This window comes from Chlorocebus sabaeus, chromosome X (genome assembly GCF_047675955.1).
Source record: "Chlorocebus sabaeus isolate Y175 chromosome X, mChlSab1.0.hap1, whole genome shotgun sequence".
Taxonomy (NCBI): Eukaryota; Metazoa; Chordata; class Mammalia; order Primates; family Cercopithecidae; genus Chlorocebus; species Chlorocebus sabaeus.
The window spans coordinates 140191681-140218600 of NC_132933.1; the positions used below are offsets into that span (position 1 = coordinate 140191681).

General features: G+C 38.8%; 1 protein-coding gene across 7 annotated transcripts in view; it reads right to left on the minus strand.

The window, feature by feature from the left end:
* FRMPD4 (FERM and PDZ domain containing 4) overlaps positions 1–26920 on the minus strand; it is a 596660-nt gene that overhangs the window by 16747 nt on the left and 552993 nt on the right. For all 7 annotated transcript variants that reach the window (XM_037986343.2, XM_007991027.3, XM_007991030.3 and 4 more), the window contains 7 exons: positions 23458–23562; positions 20911–21018; positions 16798–16929; positions 12711–12830; positions 5082–5218; positions 2595–2721; positions 138–227 (listed from right to left, as the gene is read on the minus strand). In XM_037986343.2, the coding sequence (XP_037842271.1) occupies positions 138–227; positions 2595–2721; positions 5082–5218; positions 12711–12830; positions 16798–16929; positions 20911–21018; positions 23458–23562 (819 nt within the window). The remainder of the gene's footprint in view (positions 1–137; positions 228–2594; positions 2722–5081; positions 5219–12710; positions 12831–16797; positions 16930–20910; positions 21019–23457; positions 23563–26920) is intronic.

The following is a 26920-nucleotide window of genomic DNA, read 5'->3' on the forward strand; positions in this document are numbered from 1 at the left end:
TTGTGAAGTTGGTTAGAAATGAAGGCTGGAGAAGATTCACAGCTGATTTGCTTTTGTCATCAGAGGTGGAATGAGCTGCTGTGGCTTCCAAGAGAAAGCAAAAAACAAACAAACAAACAAACAGCAAAACAAATTACCACTAATGTTGCCTTGAACACACGGCCCCCATACAATCGCAGGTCACTGAGGAACTTGAGATAATGGACCTTGGCTTGTAGTGCAGAGAGCTGAGGAGAGAAAAGAAACCTCAGGTGTTAACTCTATTGGGTATGACTCCATTTCAGCTGGAGACCAGCAGAAAACAAGGCTAAGATAGAAGGATGATTTTACTGCTGAAAAGTTGAGATGTGACAAAGACTCTTCATTAGGAATAGAATTGCTACATATTTGGTTTCCTGATGAAGGACTGGAACATAAAAATCAAGATTCACATCTTATTCATTAGAGGGTCAATGTATGGGGCACTAATGGGTATAGATATGCTGGGCCGGGCACTCAACAAGTGAGAACAAGACCATAAAATGTTCCATTGAACATCTGCTCACTGGGAGATTTCAAGAAGTGAGAGGAGCCTTCTACTTGCAATTAGGGACAAAGGTGAGGTGTCTACATATATTCCCATTGCACAAGAGACTCACCTGAATGTAGACTTTGTGGGAATCATTTTGAATACGCACCTGCAATCTAGGCAAAGCCTTCTAAACAGGCCCTTTACACTTCCCCTCTCAAGTTTCTTCCAGTCCTTGCAAGTTTTCGGGGGAAATGAACTTTCTGAGATCCAATCATTGTGGACATGTTTGAACTTACTATATAAGGCTCTGTTTTATTAATTCAACTTGGAAAATCTGTTGAGTTTCACGAATGATTTATAAATGAAATTTTATCCAGATGAAAGTTATCTTTACAAAGACTTAAAAATGTAGGTTCCCATATCACTAAAAAGAGTATTTGATTTAACAACAACAACAAAAAAAAGGTCAATGTTTCATACTGAATGTGCCAGGGATTTTTATTAAGGTTGAAATTTTCCAACAAGGTGTAGATCACCATTAAGTGGCAATGACCATAAAATTCTATTTTCAATTGCAGATGACTTGCCAGCTTATTTGTTAACTATACCTGAAGGAACTGCTCTTTATATAATTGTTACTTAGCACCATTCATCCATCCTACTTCTTTAAAAAATGCAAAGCATTTGCAAATTGTTTTGAAAGCAAACTATTCACTCTTGGCTAGAAAAACAACCTTTAAAGGACAGTGATGGATAAATGGATAGATTGATTGATCTTATAGCAGTTATCCAAATTATTATGAGTGGGCCAGGCTTGGAAGAAAAATCACAAGTCAATTATAGAAATCAGCTTCCAGCAAATCAGAACTGAAGTTAAGAACTTGACCCGCATTGTCTTGCTACATCTCTGTAAGCTGAATGCTCAACTGTGATCAAAGACATCCTTCCCATGAAATTGGGAAGTGAGTTAAAGGTGGCTGATAGTGTGGTGAACCTGATTATACTTAAAAAACAAACAAACAAACAAACAAACAAAACCGTCATGGGGTGGGGAGGGGATAGAAATAAATGTGCCTTACCCAGTAAAAACGACTTAAAAAAATCAGACACTAAGACAAAATAATTATCCACGTAAACAGTGATTTGTATTAGAGTCACACAAATTTCTCCAGCTAATATCAATTGGAAAGTGTTCTTCGGTTAGAAGACTGCTTCCAATTTTATAGATCCAGTATTTTAAGGCTCCTTCTCTTTCTGGTTCCTGGAATCTTTTGCTTTTTATTACCTATAAACTATACCTCTCTTTTCTGACCAACAGTATATTTTAAAATTTCCTTTGTGTTTCTTTTACTTAATGAAAACAAAACAAAAGCATAAAAAGATTTTAATACTAATGATGGTGAATGACAGCAATAATTTTATCTTCCCTCTAAAGGTAGGTTTGAATCCAATGTTTGTCAATAGGGGTGATTTTGTTCCCTGGAGCACATTTGGCAATGTCTGGAGACATTTTTGTTTGTCACGATCATGGGAGGGTGCTACCAGCATCTTGTGGGTACAGACCAGGGATGCTGCTAAATATCCCACAATACACAGGATGTTCCCCGTAACTCCCTAACAAAGGATGATCTGTTCTCAAATGTCAATTATGCCACAGTTGAGGATCCCTGGTTTAACGAATGTGATCTCTGGCCTGCAGGGCCTCTTGCTGGCTGTTGTGCATTTAAGCTGGTCTGAGCAGTAAGCAATTGCATGATTGAAACATAGAATTATTTCACAATTCTATCTTCTATTCACAAGTTCTCAGAGGCTATGCAAACTTTTCCTGGATGGGCACATGAACACACACCTCCCCCCTACAGTACGGAGTCCGTAACTTGTGAGAAATAAATAGGTTTCTGTATGAATACTTATTTTTCATTAGTGTTAGAAATATGTTAATAGTTAGAAAAAAGTTACACAGTGTTACTGCTTCTGAAAATATGGTACTAAGTATTTTATTCATGAGCTAATTTTAAACATTTAAAAAAATGCATTCAAGCCTCTCTCTTTATAATTTTCTATTAAGATGCAAATGTGATACCTTTTTACCCGGTGGTACCAAGTTTTGATTTGCTTTGACAAGGTGTGAAAGTGCTTTCTTTATGTTCTTCTCTTTCATGCTTTGCAGCACAGCAGAGGGAAGAAAAGTCTCTAATCCCCATTCTTTTCTGCAATAAAGAGCATATCTTTAATTTCACATTCTTGTGATGATGAGTTATCTAAGACAAAATGGTGCTCTGATGTTTGTTGGAACAAATGAACCCTTGGTAAGGCAGAGAATGGAGACAAGTCCCCAATTAAGGAAGTAACTTTTAGTTTACACTCAGGACACACACTACTTGATCATTAATACATATGTTTGCATTTAAAAAGAAATCTATTCCTCACTCTATAGAGACAATGCTAAGGAGGCATTTGGAGCCAATGTAAAGTGAAGAGACATTTTGTCCAACCAACTTCTGAATCTCTTCAAAGTCACTCACGTATCTGAGTTTGTATTTCCAACACCAATTTCTCTCCATCCCTTTGTTGATTTCTATTCTCCAGTCTCCCTGTCTGCTCACATTCTTTCTTCTCTTAGAAGAATGGATGCAAGTCCTTCATGTCCCCAAACCATTCTTCCCTGTCCCTCCCCTCCTCCATGGCTATTTCTCTAGGCACACACAATTCTTTTGTCCTAGCCAGTTCATGTCTAACTCCTTCCATCAACATTTCTTGCTGGTGGTGTGGAATTGGGTGTGATTCATGACTCTTAAGTGTGCCCGGTATTGATGTGGAGATGCTGGCATCATTCATGGGTATGGATGTACAACAAAACGACAACAAATGGGTCTGAGTTAATACATTTTTACAAAGAGCCAATTTCCCCAGAAATGACTACAACTCCCTTCTTAGAAGGTCCCATATTTTGAATTCTAGGAAATCTATCCTGGAATAGAAATCCTACCCTAGGTTATGTGTCTAACCAGTGTCTTCTAAATTATGTGAAGACCTTCAAGAGGATTCCAGTTACTTCTCCTGTTCCAGGTCCTCTCCAAAGAAGGGTAGGAAGACAACCTACCTCCACCACTTGACCATTCATATTCTTCACTAGTTAAGAATGGTATATTTCATGATTATGTTTTCTTCCTTCTCAACTTGTACTTATTGTCTTTAGCCATCATTTGGCACTACCTATGGGCTATCTTGTAATCCTACTTGTATCATTATTTTAAATAATTACTTTTCTTGTCTGTTTATCTTGTTTTTACAATCAGAGCACAAGTTCCTCAATGGCCAGGAATAGAATTCATACATATTAGTATTTTGTACTGTCCTAATGTGAGTGCTATATAAAATGCTCAATGAATATTTGTTGGTCAAAGGAATTTATGAATGAGAACATTATTATAGACTTTTCAGGATTTTTACTCAAGCCGGATATCTCTGAGACGTTTTTGACTGTACAATGTTCAACCTGGTAAAATGTGGGTACAGAAAGTAGGAAAATAAATGCATTTTAATTGTCTGAAAATCATCTCAGGTTGTGCAGGCCACCTTTTCAAATGGCAGCCAGTTTCACCTGTCCCCAAGAACTTTAGAAAGGAGAGTGGAAGAGGGTGTGAATGTGTCCAGCTGAGCACAAGATCTCTTTGTGAGCCGAGTCTTTCTCAGGATACAGTCATGCTTATGTGTGTGGGGAGAGAGAAAGCATTTGGAAGGAGTGAACTGAAGGCCTGAGGTTCTCAAATTGCACATGAGGATTTTTCCCTACATGTCAACAGGTGACTGAGAGTTGTCAGAACAGTGGTGTTAAAGTCAGCAAGTTAGAGATTTAATCCTTCCCAACACAGGCTCATGAATTTATGGAGAAAAGCCATTTTGCCCCCTGGTGGGTCAACCTGGCATTGTGGAATTTAGAAAGGCTTTCTAGGCAGCCCATGAGACGCTTCTTTGGAAAGTGGGATTTTAATTAGTTTATACATCTTTTGGAGGTGAGATTGCAAGCAGGGTGTGGGGTGAGGTCCAAAGCTTTAGCATTACATGTGTTTCCAAACACAGGTGCCTCAACCCATCACACAATCTATAGGACAATGGGGAGTCCCACTGCCTGGGTTTGAATCCTGTATCCCCCCTGCCCCCCCCGTTAATAGCCATTTGACTTGGGCAAGTTATTCTGTGCCCGGTTTGCTCATCTGTAAAATGAAGCTAAAATCCTACTAATCTCATAGGGATGTTGTGAGAATTAAACAAGTTAATGTGTGAAAAGTGCTGAGACCAAAGCTTGGCTTGGAATCAAGCCCCTTTAGGAATTCAAAAATTTATGCTTCGTTTTAAATATGTCCCTCGTCTTAACTACAGTGCTCCAAAGGTGGATTAGAAATGGATCTCTTCTACCAAAAATGAGCATGATATTCATACATTTTGCCACTGGCGAATAAATGCTTTGCCACAAACAAGATCAATTTTGGACAAATAACAAAAATACACCCGGGCTAAGGGAGGCGGCATGTCTGTCTCCGAAATGGCGCTGAGAGTCAACACTTACTCGATGTATTTGAGGGAGATTTTCTGCGTTTGCTTGGTGGTAACGGTTGCAATGTACATTTGTAATGCGGCCAGCCGCAGGGCTATGTCATATTTCAGCTCCGGCCCAAATCGCTCCTGAACCACATCGTTACAACTCTGCGAAGAGACCAGCAGGGGGCACAGTTCGTCAAAGAATGGGCCGCAGCGCGTGGACTTAGAGAACAGGTGACATACATTTCCCCAGAGTGTTTCAACCTTCACTTCCCAGGCAGGGAGGCTAAATGTGGAAACATCTCCATCGTGCTGCTTGGAAACGAGTCAGTATTTAATTGCACACGCAAACACAGAGACCACACAAAACATTTAGCATTCATCGACGAGCTGCTATTTAAATATTTAGCTTTTTGTAAAAACAATTAGGAATTTAGGTATGAAATTTCCAAACACAGGTGCCGCAGCTGAATGCATAAAGCATTGATAGCATAATGTGGTTTCTGGAGTTAGGCTGCCTGAATTGGAATCTTAGGCTTGAAACTTGTTTCTCCACTTCACTGGGGGCACAAACTTGGGCACCTTCTTAATTGTTTGTGCCTCAGTTTTCTCTTCTGTAAATTGGGGATAATACTGCTCCCTGTTCACTGGGTTGTGGTGACGATTAAATGAGTGAACCACGGAAAGTCCTTAGAATCCCAGCACTTTAGGAGGCTCAGGCGGGTGGATTACGTGAGCCCTGGAGTTTAAGACCAGCCTGGGCAACATGGCGAAATCCTGTCTCTACAAAAAGTACAAAAATTAGCTGGGCATGGTGGTGTGTGCCTGTAGTCCCAGCTACTTGGGAGGCTGAAGCAGGAGGATCGCTTGAGTCCGAGAGTTTGCGGCTGCAGTGAGCCTTGATCACACCACTGCATTCCAACCTTGGTGAAAGAGCAAGACCTTGTCAAAAAAAAAAAAAATCCAAAACAAAACCCCTAAAGCTCTTAGAACTGTACTTGGTAGGGTGTAAGCCCTCTTACATGTTTACTACTGTCACCACCAACATCATTCTCCTCCTCGTTATCAGCCACAGCAGCCGCAGGGAGGCAGAATTAGCAAGGCGATTGAGCACAGTGGCTTGGGACTGATACCCAACTGCTCTGGTGTTCTGACTTTCCCAATGGCTACCTGTGTAGGTGGTTTTAGACCATTCACTTTAACTCTTACAGCCTCAATGTACTCATCTGTGCAAAGGGGATTCATATTAACTATCTCACTGGAGTGGCTGGAGGATTAGATGAGATATACATCAAGTGCCTTATCACAGCATATTGGTACACTGCATAAGGGGAGCTATTGAACTCCTCCGTTCACTTCAGGGGCGACTGCCCTGCTTTTTCAAGTGCCTGGCTTTCTGGGAGTCATTCCTCCTCTTTTAGTCTTAGTTTATTCATCTGTAGAATAAGGCCACCTATCTCATAGTGTTTGTTGTGGGGATAAGCTGAAGAGTGGCTGAGAGTGTGTCATCAAGTGTAAAGTGCCGCTTGGGAACAGAGATTGGCTTTGGAGTAGTATCCTCACTTACTGTTTAGACACAAGGCGGTGAGCTAAGTGCTGCTGGGAAGTGCTGCATTGCTTAGGCATATTCTACACTTGTGTTCACTTACTTTTGTTATGGGAAACTGGATTCCTGGGCTAGAAAATATGGTATTTAGCTCCTTTCTTATTTCCTTCTTTCTTTATTCTTTGGCTTGCCTCAAGAAGATTTTGTTGGAGCTCAAAAAACAATACCCCAAAATGAAGGCCTCAGAAACAAAAGTTTTTCTTTGACCTTCTCCTGCCCTCCTGTTTTTTATTTCTATTCTCCCTAGAGGCTAGCCATAGAAACTAGAATCCCTCTTCTCCAAGGTGGGTCATAGAAACTAGAACTCCCTTTCCCCAAAGCCAGCCATAAAACCTAAAAATATGACTCTAATTTTCCCTCTGCCCTATCTGTGTAAAAACTGGCCATAAAGAAATTATCTGACCAACATGGTTTGATTGTAGGTCATAAGACTCCCATTCCAGAAAGGGTCCTGCCCCACACCCGGAAGGAAGGAACGCTGCTCAGAGGCCAAGAAGAATCTAGGCTTTGCTAAGTTTCTTCATTCAGTCCATTAGCATTAGCTCAGGCCCTTTTTGTCCAATCCTATTTCTACACAGCTGTCTATACTTTGTGGAACATTAGCATAAAAATGGACAATTTCCCTTGTATCTTTGGGACTTCATTCTAAAGGCTCCCTTTTCTCTAATTCATTTGTCTTTTTCAACTTGATTTTTTAGTGAAACTTCAGGGGGCCCTTGGCCTCAAATGAAAAACGATATCAAGATTTACTTGCCTCCTTTTCAAGAGAAGCACGTTTATAACTGCTTCCTATATTGATTTTACTAAAATAGGAACATGTACCCCCAGATGGCTTCTGCATACAATATTTACACTGTGCACACTCACCCATGCTGCACCGGTGCTATGTCGTGAGTGCATGCTCTGTATCCACATGCCATGGGTGCATGTCTCTCAACCCATCACTTCACTGCTAAGAGTGAAGTCACATTCTCTCCCCTGTTCATCCCTAATATGACCTTCCACCTTTGCTTCTCCTTAAAATCTTAAACCTATTTGGATTGCACAGTACCCCTTGTCAGAAGTGGGTTTGTCCAGAGACAGGAGATAGGGTGGTCTGATTTAAGGCAGCCTCTGAGAGCAACTACAGGCTGCCATTTTGTTTTGCTAGTCTTGGGTTTACCAGTTATTTCCAAGTGCTCAGGGTTGTCCACATGGCTCCAAGGGGTTGAGAGCGCAGATAGGGTCATTTTATAGAGTCCCATAAAGGATGGGGTGAGAAAACCATTGGCACAGTGAGGAATCAATTTTTTGAGAAATCATTTTCTTCAATGACTGCTACGCCATGATGGATTGAAAGAGGATTTGGGCATATAATTTAGAGACAAAAGCCCCAGGTTTGATTCTAGGTTCTGTCAACTTCTAATAAAATGACCTTGAACATGGCATTTCGTCTCTCTTGAGCCTCAGTTTCCTTATTGGAAAAGTGGGTTAAATCTCAAAAACAACTAACTTGAAAGTTAGCAATGAACTTGCAAGGTTTCCATGATACCTGTAAATATGTTTCATGAAGTGGAAGATACTTGATAAAGATGAGCCATCACTATTACTTCTCCTAAGAGTCATAGCTGGGACCATATTTCTCATCACTGCTTTACCCTGTATTTAACTAGACTTCTAGATGAATTTTTTGACAAGGTGATTAGTCACTTCATTATATTATATAATTAGTTCAGACTGATCCTGGAGAATGAGTGTGAAATTTGGAATATATATATATACATATATATATATATGGTACTAATCTTGCTTTTATTACTCTCAACTATATTACTTAAAATACAGTTATACAAGCAAATGGGTAGTATCTGTTTTGCTAAATAGAGATCCCAAAAGGCTCCACTTGAGGCTTCCAAAATGTTCATTTATAACTAACATGTTAGATCTTAAAAAGGAAACCAATAATACTATAGTATTTAAAAACATTTTGGAGCCTCTTAGATCTTACTATTTGCTAATTGACATAAACATCTTTTTCTTAACAGATAGTGGACAGGTAAATGTCAGTATAGCCCATTGTAATGATAAATTTGAACAATCTGGACTATTAGCATTTATTGTTAATATATATGCTAAAATCTGTAAAATATGTCATGGACCATTAAGAACTAGGAGATTAATAGATACTAGTATTGCAACTTCTGTTTTCATTGTCATGATTCATCTAGTCAATGGCTGCTGTCCTCATTAGGAGCCCACTAAGTTAAATTGATTTTATTTTTGTAAAGTGATACATGTTGCTCCTGCTTACTCTTTTGTTCTCTAGGCTTGTTTTATTGCATCTTTTTAGTATCTTGAAATCAACATGGGCACCCAGACACCATTTGCAGATCTGTTGACTTATATTAGATGTTATTTTAGACTTACGGTAGCACGCATTCTGTGATACAAGGCATTTCAAAGAAGAGGGTCTGAGGCAAAGACATTCTCATTTCCTGTTTCAGCGGAGGATATATGACAGTTGCTTTATTTTGGTCTTTATTGCCTACGATACCTGTTTTTCCATTTCTCCCCCTCTGGCTACACCTTGAAGAGGTGGCTAATTCACTGCCTATTCTATACTCAAGGCAAGAAAGCAGAAACATCCTCAGTCTTTTTCTTTTAGTTCCTGGGCAAGATTTCCAGACACATTTTCCTGTTCTGAGGACAGTCTCACATGTATAAAAAACATGTGTCTGTTGAATGAGAAAGATCTCCCTAAACTGCATTAGATTTGTGCAAACACACCTTAAACAGAACTGGGTTTGGCTGTACTCCTTGTCTACTTAAGAGGTGTCCTCTCCCCAAGACAAATGCAACCATATTGTTTTTTTTATAAATGCAATGGACTTGTGATGTTTAAATGGAAGCAGAGTAAAATAGTTTTAAAGCACCCTCTTGTGAATGGGGTGAGTATGTAATTATAGAGAACAACCACTGAATGCACTCACTGTCTACAGCGACTACTGACCAGCAACTGTAACTATTTATTTGCAACTAACAATGTAGCACATGATCTGAGCTGCAGTGGCAAAGCCCTGGGTTGGTTCTCAGCAGGGACATGGGGAAGACACAGTAACAGATCAGCTGAGAATCAGGCTCTGTTTCATGCGGTCATGTCTGCTGGAGACAAGGAGATATTGTTGACAAGTGAGGGGTCCAGGTGATCAAAGCTTAACATTCAAAAACCCAAAACGTGGCAGTTTCGTTGTTCGGGGTGGTAAACATTTTAAAGCACACTACACATTTCTTTACTTGGTCAACAGGTTTCACTGAACAGGACTTGACTTTTCCCAATGATGTAGGATTATCTTCATGAACATTAATCGTCCCACTGAGCTGTAATACCACAGTCTTCCAAAGGCCACTGAGGTGGGGAAGGTTTGACTGGCCTCAACTTGAGTGCCCCCATCTGCTAGAACATTCTTGTATATTCTGTGTCTTTCCTGTCTGACTTAACCTGTGATCTTCTGGGCTTATTGCCACTTTAATTTATGTCACCATTCTTAACCTCTGGTACCTACCTTGTCTAGTCTCTCTTCCATCTTCCACCCACGTTTTTTTCTACCCATATTTTGAAGATTACAAATGTTTTGAAATATACAAGAAAGTATTGAAAATAGTAAAGCAAACACCAGTGTTATCAACTACCTAGAGTTAACAAATGTTTCTTTTTATTATATTTTTCTTACTTTTTTGCTTTATATATTTTATATATGGCTCCAGCAGTCTTTGCCTTATACAGATATTCTCAAAGACAGAATGTCGTCGTCGTCGTCGTCGTCTTCGTCGTCGTCTTCTTCTTCTTCTTCTTCTTCTTCTTCTTCTTCTTCTTCTTCTTCTTCTTTTTCTTTTTTTTGCTTTGCTTTTGTTTTTTCTCTTTCTGGCAGTCAGGAGGGGGAGGTTATGCTTAGGTTTGCAACCTCTTCAAGTAGTTAGTTCTACTGCTAGATGTCTAAGCTGTCTAAGGATTAGGTAAGTTGGTTTAATGTGATTATATTGGAAATTTAAGTGAGAGTAATAGGAAGCAGTTATAGTAAAATATAGGAACACCTCATAAATATCAACTTGGATAAATTCCCTTTGGGACAAACTACACCAGATACTCATTCCTGGAAACTTTCATTTTTGGGGAATTATAGCCCAGAATCAGATATTAGTCTGGAAAAGACTGTTCTCTTCAGGTTTTACTACCTTGAAATTAACAGTTCAGTAAAATGAATATCACAATTTTCAGAAAAGTCTAAGCATCAAATGAATGAATAAATAAGTAAATAAAGGAGAAGGGAAAACTCTCACACCAATTAATAAGTGCAGAAGCAATAATGAAATTAGAAAAATCATCATTTTCAACTACAATAATAATGGATTCAGATAAGAATAATCAATTAGGGCCAGGTGTGGTGGCTCACGCCTGTAATCCTAGCACTTTGGGAGACCATGGTGGACAGATCACCTGAGGTTGGGAGTTCGAGACCAACCTGACCAACATGGAGAAACCCCGCATCTACTAAAAATACAAAATTAGCCTGGTGTAGTGGCGCATGCTTGTAATCCCAGCTACTTGGGAGGCTAAGGCAGTAGAATCTCTTGAATCCAGAAGACAGAGGTTGCAGTGAGCCAAGATCGTGCCATTGCACTCCAGCCTGGGCAACAAGAGCAATCCTCTGTCTCAAAAAAAAAAAAAAAAAAAAAAAAAAAAAAAAAAAAAAAAAAAAAAATTCATCAATTAGTACTAAAACTAGTGCGTGAAAGTTTGATGAAGAAGATAATAAGAGTTACAGGCCAGGCATGGTGGCTCACGCCTGTAATCCCAGCACTTTGGGAGGCCAAGGTGAGCAGATCATGAAGTCAGGAGTTTGAGACCAGCCTGGCCAACATGACAAAACCCCGTCTCTACTAAAAATACAAAAATTAGCTGGGCATGGTGGCAGGCGCCTATAATCCCAACTACTTGGGAGGCTGAGGCAGGAGAATCACTTGAACCTGGGAGGCAGAGGTTGCAGTGAGCCAAGATCGTGCCATTGCACTCCAGCCTGGGTGACAACAGCAAGATTCCATCTCAAAATGAATAAATAAATAAATAAAAAGAGTTACAAAGTGACTCTCCACAAATTACTTTTTAATTACAAAAGGAATAGTAGTAGCTTTTGGGTGAATTCAGAGAATATTACCTTAACCAAGAGTCGAAGTTCATTTTGCCATTAAAGAGATAAACTGACATCATGTGCCTCTTGATGTGTTACACTGAGGACACAAAGTCAATCATGTTGTTCTTCCCAAAATGTATGACGTCAGTCTAATCATAAGAAAACATCAGAGAAACCCAAATTGAGAGATTTCTATAAAATAGCTGACTAGTACTCCTCAAAACTTTCAAGGTCGTGAAAGGCAAAAAAGGGCTGAGGAATGTTCCAGATTTAAGGAGACTAAAGAGACATGACAACTAAATGCAAAATGGGATCCTGCAGTGCATCTTGTTCTAGAAAAAAAAGTATATATAAAAGACATTTTGAGGATAATAGGCGTAATATGGATATAAACTGTAGGTGAGATAATGGAAATGTATCAATGTTTACTTTCCTGGTTTTGTTACTTGTATAATAATTGTATAACAAAATGTCTTTGTTATTAGAAAACACACACTGAAGCATTTAGGAGTAAACCAGAATTATTTTGGTAATTGACCTTCATATAGTTTAGAAAAAAATTATATACATTTGTATGTGGATTTGTGTGGGGAGAGAGAACATGTGCATATACTAAAGAGAAAGTAAATGTGGTAAAATGTTAACAACTGGTGAATCTGGGTGAAGGGTATAGATGACTACTCTTGCAACTTTTCTGGAAGTATGAAATTATTTCAAAATCAAACGTAAAAATAAAAAGAGCATCATACAATTATTGTCCGATTCACTGAGCTTGAGGTGGGGGACAAAAAAGAAACGTTTCAAGTTAAAGAATTCTGGGCAAAGTCCCAAAGTTAGTTTATGTCACAACATTGATATAAAACATAGCAAAATTTTAACATACCTGAACATAGAGATACTCGAAAGCAACTGGATCTCTCCTTAAAAGGTCAATTGGATCTTTTGGGACGAAGCTAATTCGGAAAAGACATCTCATCTTATGGGAGCTGGGCCTCTGTGTCACCTGGAAGAGTAGAAAAATCACACAAGAACCCTTCAGTGCTGACTGAGAAATGACTGAGGGACACTGAAGCAGTCAACTTTTTTTGGACACTAAGGAAAGAATCAGCAGATATTCTTTTAGTATTTATAGATACTCATTCCCTGAAAACTACACATAACCTTGCCACTTAGGTTGGGTTCCCCAGAAGCAGACCCCGAGATGAGGGGTTGTGTGCAAAGGACTTATTAAGAAAGTGCTCCCAGGAGAGGCTAGTAAGGGAGTGGGGGAAGCAGGTCAGGAAAGAAGAGGAAGCCAAGCAAGGGTGCCTCCTCAGGGAACCCCAGCAGAGAGTAGCTATAGCCTGATCCTGCAGGAGACTCTGGAGTGGTAGCTATACCACAGAGCTGCTGAGACCTCAGCAAAAGGAGCATTGATGAGTCATTCATTTAGAGCTGTCCCAGGGGATGTGAGTTTCCAGGTTTGGACATGATGGTCTCCGGTAGTCTGAGGGCAGTCCTTGAAAGAAGATCTGCAGATGCTGGCTGTTAGTGATAGCACCCCAAATCTATGTTGGGGAGTACAAAAAGGGAATCCAAAGGGACAGCAGAGAGATTGTCCAGTATGGTTTATTATTGCATAACATTGCTGTGTTTTGTTTTTCTAAATTAGACTCCAGACTGACTCTTGCAATGAAAACATGATAGTGTCAACCTTGGATGACATCACATTGGAAAGTAGGAAGACAGAGGTTTTGGCCCATGCAGTACATCAGATTCTACAAGTTTCCAAACTACTCCAAACTTCTGATATCATGATGATATTGTTCCACTTGCTCAAAGGAGCTTAAAATATACCACAGTTTCTTCAGGGTTAAGGACCATGGCTCGTTTCAGTTTGTTTTCCTTTTATACAGCATATGTGTCACATACTAGAAGTTCATTTCTTAATTCCTTTTGCAACAAAAGGAAATAAATTAATAAATAATAATAGGTGTTTAATAAACACTTGAATGAATGAAAGACTTTGGACTTTAAGAAAGAAGGCAAGAGCTCATCGATTTCCCTTCAAGGAGTCAACAAAATAAAATGAAAACCATGCAGCATGAACCAACACAGTCATGTGTAATACTCTTATGCAGGGGACAAATCTGGCAATATAAAAATGTTGGTGAGCTGCAATTAAAAAATTTAAAATAAAATAGCTTTATTGAGTCCCGTGGTGCGTGTATGCATGAATGTGTATGTATTTACAGTTCGCTAACTTTGTTGAACAGAAGAATTCCAATGGAAAAAGACACCCTACTTGTACATATGTGGGCATCCTGAGTAGTCACACCAGCTTTCTGGCTGTGCGCAGGCCTGCAAAGCTGAATGGATTCATGAGACTCGAGGACTATCGGCTACTCATCACTGGCTGATGGTAAAGCAAACAAGGAATAAAGAAATTGGGGACCCTAAGAGGCCACTAGTGCTGATCAGCCTTGCCGTAGTGTTTCACAGTGACTTCATGGGCTATTTTGCCAGAAAGTTTGTTCTGGTGTGTTAGAAAGTCAGGAATCACCATATCTCTGACTCCTTTAATTACTGGTTCAACTATTTTTTCTTGAATTTTCCATAAGCCATCTTATCTTGAGTTTACTTTTAGTATCAAAATGTTACACTAGTTTTGGGAAATGAATTAATGTAATGAAAAAAGGTTGTTTCAAGTCATTAGAAATGGCAGTCCATAACACTTTCTAAAATAAACAAACAATTTCTTGGAAACTTTAAGTAGTATATAAATAATATTTTCTAGCAGAAGTTTAGTATCAAACCACCAGAAATTCAGGCAGAGTTGCTTAAAAATTCCATTGGGAGGTTTTCATAGAAATTAAATGTTTTAAAATGATTTTGTTATTGGAAAAAATATAATTTCTTACTCTCCACTTTTATCATGCCTATAAATATTTTAGCAATCAATTTTCCATATGCATTGATTTCAAAGGCATATAGCTGGTTTGTTTCAGGATATTTAAATCCGTTTTCTAGAGATAGTACTTGATTTTTAGCACTTCACTTTTAGTTCTGATTCTATAATGAAAAATAAAGTTAAAGAAAGAATGATTATTAGGAGTTTGTTTCCTTCCAACATTTTAAAAGAAATGTAGTATTTGGAGCAAGAAGTTTTGTTTACCTAGCATCAGAAGAGACTTTTAGAGAATCTTTGTCCAACTAAATCAGCATGAAGCTTTCCTATAAAGGCTATGTAGTAGATAAAAGTTTAGAGAGAAAGTATAACCAGAAAGTTCAGAACATTGTGGGGGGTTTCATTAGACTCATAGTAACTAGATGTCTGCCCATATCCCCTTGGCATTTATTGCTATAAGCTGAAGGGTATTTACGGCAAACACCTGTGACCATTTGACAGCACAAGGCAAACCCGAATAACAAGAGCAGCCCACTATCAATAACAGACAGCATGTCGGTAGGCACACGTCCCAGTTCCCTCGCCTCTCAGTGGGATACCTCTGAGGTGTGTCCTACACTGTCTTTCAATGCTCTCCAGTAGGACTGAGCTCCAGTTACCCACAGTGGAAACTGGTTTGATAATACATTCTTTATTGGCCTCTCAATATTTCTCATCTCTCTTCCCCATTCCTCTGTGGGTATTTCCAGATATCTCTTCCCAAATAAACAACATGCATTCAAATCCTTAAGTTCTGCTTCCAGGGGAACTCAGATCCAGACACTGACCTTTCACATGACAGATTCTGTATATCAGGGGTTGTGCCCCTGTAATGAAGCATAAAATAAGTCCTTTATTTCCAAGAGTGTTTGGCACAGGTTAAATAATAACCATTATAAGTGATTTAAAATATCTATAGGTAGATTTGGACTCGATAGAGGCCAGGTATGGGGGCTCATTCCTGTAATCCCAGCACTTTGGGAGGCTAAGGTGAGAGGATTGTTTGAGCCCAGGAGTTCAAGCCTGCAATAAGCTATGATTGCACCACTGCACTCTACCCTGGGCAGCAGAGTGAGACTCTGTCTCAAAACAAACAAACAAACAAACCAAAAAAAAAACTTGATGGAAATAATAGGCCAAGTTTAGGTAGAGGAATATAAATCAACACAGATGGCAACTTTTGAACTAATCTATTACAAAAAGTTGGACTGAATCAAGAGAATCAGGGATATTTGCAGGACTCAATGTGTGGGACACCAGCTTTTATACACAACAACCAAAAAGCACTTTAGTGTGATAACAGTTTTTGCCACTCCATCCAGCTGGCAGCATCTGATGCTTCTCCTCCTGGTGTCCTCTCCTACACCTCTCCATAAAGTTCTGTTATCATTGATCTCTCCTATGGAAGAGGAATTTGTTGAAATCTTTTATACATTCAACAAAGACTTTGCTTCTGTCACAAGAAAAGTCAGGGTGCTGCGCTGAATTCAGCAGCCAAGCAGCCTGCTTGTCTCCTCAGGGAACAGATGGGGGTGGCATCTTGGTAATCAGGAACTGGGACACATTGGTAGATCATATATTTATAGCGGGCAGGACTGGGGCAGAGATTTCAGGCTTCCAAAAACAGTCTTAAGTATGCACTTAGAATTTCAAACAATTAAATATGATTTTGGATTAATTGAAATAATCCCAGAAACCATTTCTTTTTAATGGTTTCAAGAGATTGTTGACCAAAACAGGTGAACAGGTCACTGTAATCACATAAAATATAATTTTACAGAGCTGTATTCTCAATGTGCTGCTGGTGAGACTTTGAATGACAAATCTAGTTGGGAGACTAACTGACAGTCTGCAAAAGATGGGCAGAAAGGGAAACATGACCTTGAGGTGTAAAATGCATTAAGAATGCCAGCACTTCCTTTACAGAGGATACCCAGGGATACAATTAATACATTTACAGGATTAGAGTGGGGGAGAAATCTTGGACTGGGCAACCTCTGCTCTAACCAGCAGCCTCATCACTTGAGGGTGAGATTTCACAGACCTGAGTTAGAGTCTCCTGTTCATGAAGCAAGAGCAGCTTCGTTCCGGCCCCTTCTGTCCTCTGTTCCAGCATGAGAGAGAAGTGTTCAATGCCTTTGATGGAGAGCTTCTCTTGAAGGGTTAAGATGACATCCTTACAGAGGAAACATGAACATGATGAGACCAAAATCAAGGCCGCCATCTTGTGGAGTCTACCATGACTGAAAAGTGTTACACATGTAGGCTGCCAATCTTGAAATTTTATACCTTTGGTTGATTCTGAAATTTAATGCTCCAAAAAGATACAGAAATGAAGTCTTCCTTCTCTTGCCCTTTTCCTGGCGTCCTCTATCATTCAAAATCTTTAGGAGTTCAAAACAGAGACTTAACAAGGTAAATAGCTGGAGGAGGAGCTTAATATCATGTAAGCTCTTGATATAGAAAGGTTGTCAATAGATTGTGCAGTATAGCCAGTTCAATTCTCCTTTCTTCTAAATGGGGTAGCAATTAAACCAGTTCTGAAAGTGGTCTGCTCCAAGGGTTGGAAAACATGGCCTGCATGCCAAAACTAGCTCACCATCAGCTTTTGTAAATAAAGTTTTATTGGGACATGGTCATACCCATTTGTTTATCTAAAATCTATGGCTGCTCTCGTGTGCTGCATCAGCAGAGTTGAGTAGTTGCAACAGAGACTGGGAAGACTGAAATATCTGCTTGCTGACCCTGGCTTACCCTTCTGAAAGAGCAGTGTAGTGATTGTAAGGAATGCGGGCTAAGAAAACAGCTGGGCTTCTAATCCCAGCTCTACTACTTACTAGCTGTGCAGCTTTGGGGAAGTTATTTAGCCGCCAAGTATCTTAGTTTCCCTGTGTGTAAACTGAGGATAATAATAATGCTTATCTCAGAACGGATATAAGGATTAAATGAGTTCACACATAGAAAGCATTTATTATAACATTGTTTGGCACAGAGTGAGGGCACCATAGTAATATATATATATTTATTTTACATCTCTGGGGAAGGAGGAATGAGCAAGCTTTGTCAGCAGTCTTTTATAGGATTAAGCATTTATGATCAGAAAGGTGTTCCACATACAAACATACACATTTATTACAATGTAAAACTAATTTCTTCAACCTATACTTTTTTCATGTACTTGAAAACTGGTAAATGATCCCTCAAAGATAATTTATACTCAGATGCTCAAAATTCTATAGGGAAGTTTTGCCCCACTGCAACATTTGGAAATTTCTGGAGACATTTTTGGTTGTCACAATAGGGTTGGGAATACTACTGCCGTGGCGTGTGTAGGGGCCAGAAATGTTGCTCAACATCTTGCAATGCAGAGACAGCCCCACAGTAAAGAATGATTTGGCCTAATATCTCAACAGTGCCAAGATCAAGAAACCTTAGAGTGAAAACTCAGAGTTTCTTTTACTGACTTTTCTGATGTTTTGATCCTTCTCTGTGGTGCTTTTTCAATTTCTTCAGGCCCCGTTAAATCAAAGATCCCCATATCCACCCACTCCTGAAAAAAATCATTCAAGAGAAATACCTTGACTATGTTGAATTTCAAAAAAAAAAAAAAAAAAAGATTTCCCTGCTTTATAATTTTCTCTTAAAGCCCAGGAAAGAGAAAACAAAACCAGCCTTTGTGTGACAACACATACTTTATAAAGCATTTTCCTGAACCACCAGGGAGGACACTGGGAAATCAATAGCAGTAGTTTTTCCCTATTGTAATTCTGCAGCAAGAATTTTGGCAATTTTTGTTACACAATGTCATATTCCTTTCATAACTATACTATTTCTACTTTACACCTACCAGCCAGTGTCTATTGTAATAATGAGGCTGTTAGGTACAAGATAAGATAACTTGAATTTGATGTGAACTCTTTGCATTGCTTCCTGTCTTCTCATTGTCATCTGCAATCCTCAGGGAAATCAAACTTAGTCTTAGTTCCGTAATAAAGAGGCTGGAGGGAATGAACAACGGGCTTTCTTAAATTTAGATTTATTTCTGTTAAGAAATGCATTCAAGTCTTTACCTAGGTCTTCAGGTGGGGTAGGGAGTCCATTGGCAGGGAGGTGACCAGTTGGCAACACAAAACAAGGCCATGGTGTCAGAGAGAGCTGTAATAATGTAGCTCTGTGGGTTATTTCAGAGGTCTGCCAACTATGACCCATGGGTTACATCTGGCCATGCCCATTTGTTCACATATTGACTGTGAAGTAACAGATTAACCTTGCCTTGCCTAAAGAAAAATTTGCTCTTTTGCTCCCACTCTTAGAAAGTAACCTGTAAGCCCTTGGACTGTCCTGTCTGATAGAAGTGTTTTTGTTTACTGGGTGGTCTTGGGCCATACCAGATAGTCTATGCTAACAGTTGATTTATAGTGAGAACATTAGGCCATATAATATCAGCTCTAACTCTGGAGAGACTGAATACTAAGGTCAACCATGCAGGTGGTTAGCTGTGTCTATGTGGCAAACCCCCAATAAAAACTCTGGATGCCAAGGCTTGGGTGAACCTCTGTGGTTGGCAGTACTTCATGCATACTGTCACGCATCATTTCTGGGAGAATTAAGCATTATCTCTACAAATCCACTGGAAGAGGACATCTGGAGCCTTTCCACTCTCTCTCTCCTGTGCCCTGACTATGAATCTTTCCCATTGCTAATCCTGTTCTGTATTCTTTTGCTATAATATACTGTAATTGTGAGTATAACAAATTACTGAGTTCTGTGAGTCCTTTGAGTGAATTATCAAAACCGAGCATTGTCTTAAGGACTAACCAAACCCACCTGTTCATGGCTAATTTTCTGATACAATGACAAGAGTTCAGTAGTTGAAACAGAGATCAAATGGCCCACAAAGCCTAACATATTTACTATCTAGCCCTTTCCAGAAAAAGTTTGCCTACTCTTGGGTTATTGATCAATAATTACATTAATATCTCACCACAAATTGATAATGAATGAGGAAAAAGGGAAGAAGTCCTTTCCAGACATCACCATTTAAAATTAGAAGTCTTATATGAAGGAAGTTAATATTTCATCTGGAATGATTTAAGGATGATTTAATGCTCCAACATCAATCTAATATTTTCCACTGCATGACCTATTAAGCTACTACATACTTAGAGCAATTCAAAACAAGCTGCTTGCTGGTATAATGACAATAAGAATACACAGTGAGTGGGTCTTTGCAGAAATGCTTCTACGTGTGAGGTCTATGCTGATTAATTTAAAAAACCAACAAGAATTAGAGGTCAGATATTGACAGACATTTTTTAACAGAGGGTTGATATTCTCTTGATAGATTATTGTACAGATCATCACAAGGTACTCTTTTACCTTCATAAAATCTTTTTTACTGTGCCATGTGAAGAAAGCCTATTTTAGGCTGATGAAGCATTAGGGAGCAATCAATTTCTGAATACACTTTTGTCCAATAAAAGGAAGAGGCTCTGTACTTTTCTTCTCCAGGAAGAAAGCATGTGGGGAAAAAAAACCGTATGCTTTGCTATAATACCTATTATCTAAAACTCACCTGTGGCTCTGAAAGAATAGGATTGCTTTGTGAGTCTTCCTTTCTAGCCCTTCTTCTAAGAAGTAGGCCTCATTTCTGCCTCTTTATGCATCATTACCATGAAATTGGTTACAGAAATTAAAAGTAAATGTTACTTTTACATTATTCTACCCCTTGTTTTTTGCTGGACACCAAAGTAGCAGATATTCAATTAATAGCTAACATCTTAATCTTCTGAGCAGCTGATATTGCTGAGAAATCATGCTGGCCTTGGGCAGGGTGCCAAGTCACCTTGGTGATAGTCACACTATTTTAATTAATCTGTAGTTGCATTAAAATGACTAGCTCTAGTGTTTCTTCACTGACAGTATATTATATTGTTTTGCAACACCAAGAGAAATAAAAGAGCAGAACCTTCTTAGTTTAAGCTTTTGGTTTTGGTTTGGTTTGAAGTATTCACAGACTACATTATATGGAGACAATCAACAAAATTGCAGAAATAAAGGGATAGTTCTGAAAGAAGATACTGCTACAAATGGCTCACAGTGTCCTGCATGTTGTACCTGAAAGAGTCCAGGTACAGAGTTTACCAGGTCATCTTACCTTAATGGAAGTGCTGCAGTCAAAGCGAAATGATTTGGTCTGCCCATTTTCCAGATAGACTTTCAAAACATTTGGCATAAAAAGAAGTGAGTTGTCCTTAACAGTTTCCTGTTAAAAAAGCAGGGGGTATAAGTTGATCATATTATGACTCTTCTCTTTGCAGTGGCAGCACATCTATAGTTTATTCTAAGCATGGCATTAAAAAACAATCAAACTCTCTAAGGCCAACCAAGGCATTCCTTTGGTGATACGTGAGTTAAGTTGCTCATAGCAAAATACATTTGCTCATCAGAAAGTCAATCAGATGAGTTTTTTTTTTTTTTTTTTTTTAAACTCAAGATTCCCCACTGGCACACATGATTGCAGACATGATTCTTTTGTAATTAGGCTTTGACATTTGGAACTACAAGCCCAGACCTAAGCAGGGCGGGAAGTCTTGAGCAGAACAAAGACCAGCAATGATGCTGTTTGATGAGGTACTGTGGGTGCCTGGCAGTGTCATGACGGTGAGTCACCAGCATAAATAAGCTTCAAGTATAAAGTTATTTTGTGAAACTATTTTCACCCAGTTAGGAATGGTTCTTAAACTCCAAGGGAAAAGATAAGGAATGGCTTAGTGTGTTAAGAGAGTAAAACATTGTCTATAATGAACAAGATCATAATCTAGAAATAACTCAGAAAAAGATGCCAGCTTGAAACATGACAAAAAGCAAACAATAGAAATGTTATTTCTTTGCATTTTTTCTTTCATTGGAAGTAGTGAGAGATGAGAGAGAAGAAAGAGGGAGGAAGAGGGCACACTTAATGAGTTCTGTAAGTCCCAGGAGTGAGCTGAGTTATTCACATGTAGTTGGTCATAAAGTCCCAGGAGTTGAGGAGAACTCAGCGTCATGAGTGCACACATCCCTTGTTTTGCATGTGAGGGAACTGAAGGCAAGATGTTCAGGGATTTGCCAGTGTCAGGGAGAATTCAGTCCCTAAGTATTTCCATAATGGGCCTCCTGCCTTTCACTTCCTATTTCTTTTCCTGAATTTCCTCCCCCTCCTTTCTGCTTCTGTGGACTTCCCGCATAGTCTTGCTCCCAAGTCACTGAATAAATCTTGATCCCAGTCCAGAAGAAATGGCACTCAGTGACTCAGAAGAGCAAGAGTAAACTGGAAATGAATGCAGTCATGAAGTCTGAGGAGCATCCACATGACTGAACATGCCTGCCATCCACAAACCTGTGGCAGGGCAGTGGAGGCTTCAGGAGATGATTATCCTCAGAGGTGTCCTCACACATCAGCTGACTTGCAGGAGTCCTGCTATATCCAGGGATGAACTGACACTGCTGTAGCAGCTTCTAGAATCATATTCTTTCTAAAGATGCGTAAACTACCTAGTTGCGCAATTACATGCTCGAAAGCTCTGGGCAGAAAAGTTTCAGATGACTTTCTGCTATATATTGATTCCTCTGTACCTTCCACCCTTCAGCTGGGACACTCTTGTTGCAAATTAATAATGTACAGTGACCGTGCATCCAGAGTGATGGGACGTATTGAGGAGCACAGAACAGACCATGCTCACAGGGCAGTACAGCCACAGCCTCCAGCCTTCCCCACAAGCATCACAATAGCTGGACCCCAAGTGGGGCAGCCCTAGATCAGTAAGTTTTGATTCGAAGACACTTGGAGCATGAGTGCCTTGCCCAGGATGTACAGGCCTACATCTTCAGATTCAGATCCAGAACCAACCTCAGAGAAGAGTTTGTGACCAATAATGAATATATTGTAGGTGAGATTTTATCCTCATGGATTTATTTAAACAATACCAACAGAACAGCCATGCTCTGGCATTTCAAAGGTCCAAAAAATATTAGTGCCTTGGATGATAGTTTTCTAAAAACTGAAAATACTTCAGTAAATTTTTGGGAGAATAAGTCAAAAAGAAAACATCCTGTTGATATTTGCATTATTCATTTTGAAGATCAATTAAGTGCCTGAGTAATAATGATTTCTATCAGGATCTATTTATGGAGATGTGGGCAGTGTTTCTTCAGTTCTCGTTGCCTACATAAAATTTTTCCATCATTTTAACTTCTTTGCCTGATTAATTGAAAGATTAGGCTTTTCTGGGGAAGTAAAAAGGAGAAACACAATACCTTTGTCAAAAATACATAAAGTACTATCATATGGAAGAATGCTTAGTTAGCAGAATGGGAAGAAATAGGTGGAAGTTTCAAAGAGGCATATTTTACTGAGTATGAATGAGGCAGTGTCACTGATGCCAAATCATATGAACTCCTTTGCAAAGCAGTGAGGTCTCTGACACTGGAAGCATTCTAGGAAATCCTGGACTACCACATATTCTGACCATGTTAGAGGAGATTCAGGCCCAACCTGATGATCTCTCAAGCGCTTTACAACCTTGAGATTTGACACCTCTGTAAAAAACCAACGACCAATTTCAGATCAATCATTCCAGTGGGACTACTGACTTTGTTTGAGTACAAAGCTTCTGCCTCATTGACTTTCCCTGAGTCACAAAGCAGGCAACTGTAAACTCACCGACACTTGGCCATTGATGATGACTTCCTCAGAGAAGCGTACTTTGACTGGATTGGACTTTAATCTTGCCTTTTTTGCAGCACTGATAAATGCTGATTTGGGAGACTAGAAGAAAAGAAAACATTTTATCTGATTACTCATAACATAATGCAAACCTTGTAACAGTTGTTTTCCATCTTTATCCTCCCAGTTATGCAATAATTTTGCTAAAAAATAAAATGCTTCGTACATGTCCGATTCAAGGACAAAATGCAAATTATAGATGCAGTCAAAACTCTGTCATGTCTATAAGTTAGTAAGTTTGATTTAGTCACCAGATCAGAACTACCACTACCATGTTCCAGTTTTAACTGAGCACATTTCCAGGGATATTTTAAAACAATGGCTTCAAAAGCACACAAACTCTGCTTTTAATAGAGAGCTTTCAGCACAGTGTTCAAGGTGAGGTGGTAGTCAGATCTAATGTTGGGTTTATGATGAATTGATCATTAATCATCTATTTTAATGAGGTGGAGAAGAGTCATTGATAGTCCTAAAATGATTCATAATCCCATTGTTATTCACATTAAGGGCATATGGGCATGTGAGCAGACAAGTACTCTCTCTCTTTCTCAAGCACTCATGCTTTATGTACCTGCAACCTGAGTTTTAGCCTCTTCTTGGTAACTTGTGATCTTGTGATCTTACTGAGGAGGGTAGAAACGAGACCTTTCCTTACAATTGAACGTTGACTTCATATTCTTCCTCATCTTATGGGCTCTTTGTGCCTTATGATCCTCTCCTTTCTTTTATTGGGAAGAGGGGCCATGTAGCACAATTCTTCCTCAGAAATTGGAAGTACAATGGGAGAACCTGCCTACAAGGGTGCTGTGATACCGGGGCATCCCTTGCTGCATGATCTTGGTAAAGTCACTTTATCTGAGAATCATTATTGTTGCATAATTTTAAAGAAGCCTAAGGGGAAGGGAACTCACACCTAGTAGATATCTACTATGTTGAAGGCATTGTTTGTTTATTTTTAAAAAGAATTACATTCTCTATGAAACCTAATACAGAGGTAAATAGTTTGAATCATACAATTGTTATTTTATAAATGAAAATGGTCAAATATTGGCAATTGCCTATGGCTCAAACTAATGTTTTCCATGCTATATAGTCTTAATACATTGAGGCTGTTGTGTAGAGAATTCTAATAATTGACTCTAGAAACAACACAGAGGCTTAACCCTCTATTTATTGTACTAATCTAGAGGCACGAAAGCCAACTAGGGTGACCTATACTTTGGTTTTCAAAGTAAAATGAATTTAAAAAAGGACTCTCATTCTTGTCAAATACAAGTATACTTAAGATCAATTAAATTTAAAAAGCAATATGATGAAATAGATAAATCAAATGTGGTCCATCTGTACAATGAAATAATATTCAGCCATAAAAAGGAATGAAGTTCTGATACATGCTACAACGTGGATGAACCTGGTAAATATTACGCTAAGTGAAAGACACCAGGCACAAAAGGCCACATATTGTATGATTCCACTTACAGGAAATGTCCAGAATAGGCTAATCTATAGGGACAGAAAGTAGATTAGTAGTTGCCACAGGCTGGGAGTGGAGGAGAATGAGGGAATGAGGAGTGATACTTAATGAATATGGGGTTTCCTTTTGGGGTGATGAAAAAATTGTGGAACTAGGTAGTGGCAATGGTTGTAAAACATTTTGAATGTACTTAATGCCACTAAATTGTCCACTTTAAAATGTTTAAGATAGTATATTTTGTTATGTGTATTTTACTGTAATAAAAAAGCTGTTGAAAAAAGTATAATAAAAATGTGTGGGGTGCCTGTGTGTGCATGTGTGTATGCCTGTGTATGTGTGTGTGTGTGTGTGTGTGTGTGTGTGTGTGTGTGTATTCCTGGATAAAGTTTTTGCTTTAACACCAGGAGAATCCTGTTATTTCTAAAGTTCCCCTCCACACCTATCCCATCCTTTGCTATGAGTAGTGTCTTAGAAGACTGGATAAATGGATGATTTGTTTCCCAGAGCTTGAATTCATCCATTTATGCAAGATGTTTTAAGAGAATGGCTGCCCTCTTTAAAAAACAAACAAACAAACAATAGCAAGAAACCAAAAGAATAGCTTTAAACATGCTCAACGTGACTTTTAAAAGTCCTGCTGCAGAGCAGAAGTGATGTGACAGGGTGTTCTCATCAGTATCTTTGTAATTATAGGCCAACTTTAGTAATGATTAATGAGCAAATCATACAGTGGTGAGTTCATTTGCTTTTGATATGTCATTTTTTAGCTGAAGGGAAAACATTATTCTCCTGTAATGATTTTAAGCAGGTGGTATTTACATTGGCACAATGAGTTGAGCACAAGTGAAGCAGCTGTAATAAAGCTACCCAGAACAGACACTACTAATTAGATGAGATGTTTTAATGCAGTCGCACCCCACTTCTCCAGCATTGTTTGGGAGCGAAATATTTCACATGTGTTCAGTGTGCCAGATACTGAGGTTTATTCCTCTGTGCATCTCAATGTTTAAATGTTGTATTTTGCCATATTTTTCTAAAGTGTTTACCCAATTCCTTGATTCAATAAAAAGTATAGAGTTTTCGGATGCATATCCTTTGATATAACCTTAGAGTGCCATGGTTTTCCCAGGGATCACGAAAATACCTAAGGTTATTTGCCCCTAAAGTAAATAGCCCCATATTTACTAGCCATGCTGAGGCCAATAAATGTGGGGCTATTTACTTTAGGGGCAAATAACCTTATGTACTATCTCCTCTCTCTAACTATATGTAGCATGCCCATCTTATGTAACTTCATTCCTGTATTTATTTACCATGCCATAAAGAGAAACATGCTAATTTAGGAAGACCAGGAAGGAAACTAAATAGCCAAGGTTGTTAAGTAAATATTATTTTATACACAATTTGAAGTCAACAGACTCGGGATAAACTTCTAACTAAGAATTCATAACAAGTACTATTTTTGTTCTGGGTTTGTGACTATTTCATAAAATTGACAAACGTTTTGAAAATTACTTTTTGATAACAACTACATAGGCTCTCCAAGTCTGAAGGCTACTTAATGAGAATCAACAAAGTACTGGCTTATTCCACTGGCTAGAGTTACTTGTGGTATATTGGGTAATGTAAGCCAGTCATGACTATAGTTTTAACACAGATTTATCTTTGTTTCTCAAAAAATATACAATGTATACCACTTGAAAGCCTGCTGAATTAATTCTGAGCAACCTGTAGGTGTTGATCACAAGCACTTCATATCCTGTGGTGGAAATAACAAGTAATTACCATTTTGAATAATCAGATTCTCCTACTGTTAATTAATTTTAAGATTATCAGGCCCCTAATCAACCCCTTACTTTTTCCAAATTTGCTGTTGCTAAGATGGCCACAATAGTGTGTGGAATGCTCCTGATGCTTTTGAATGCT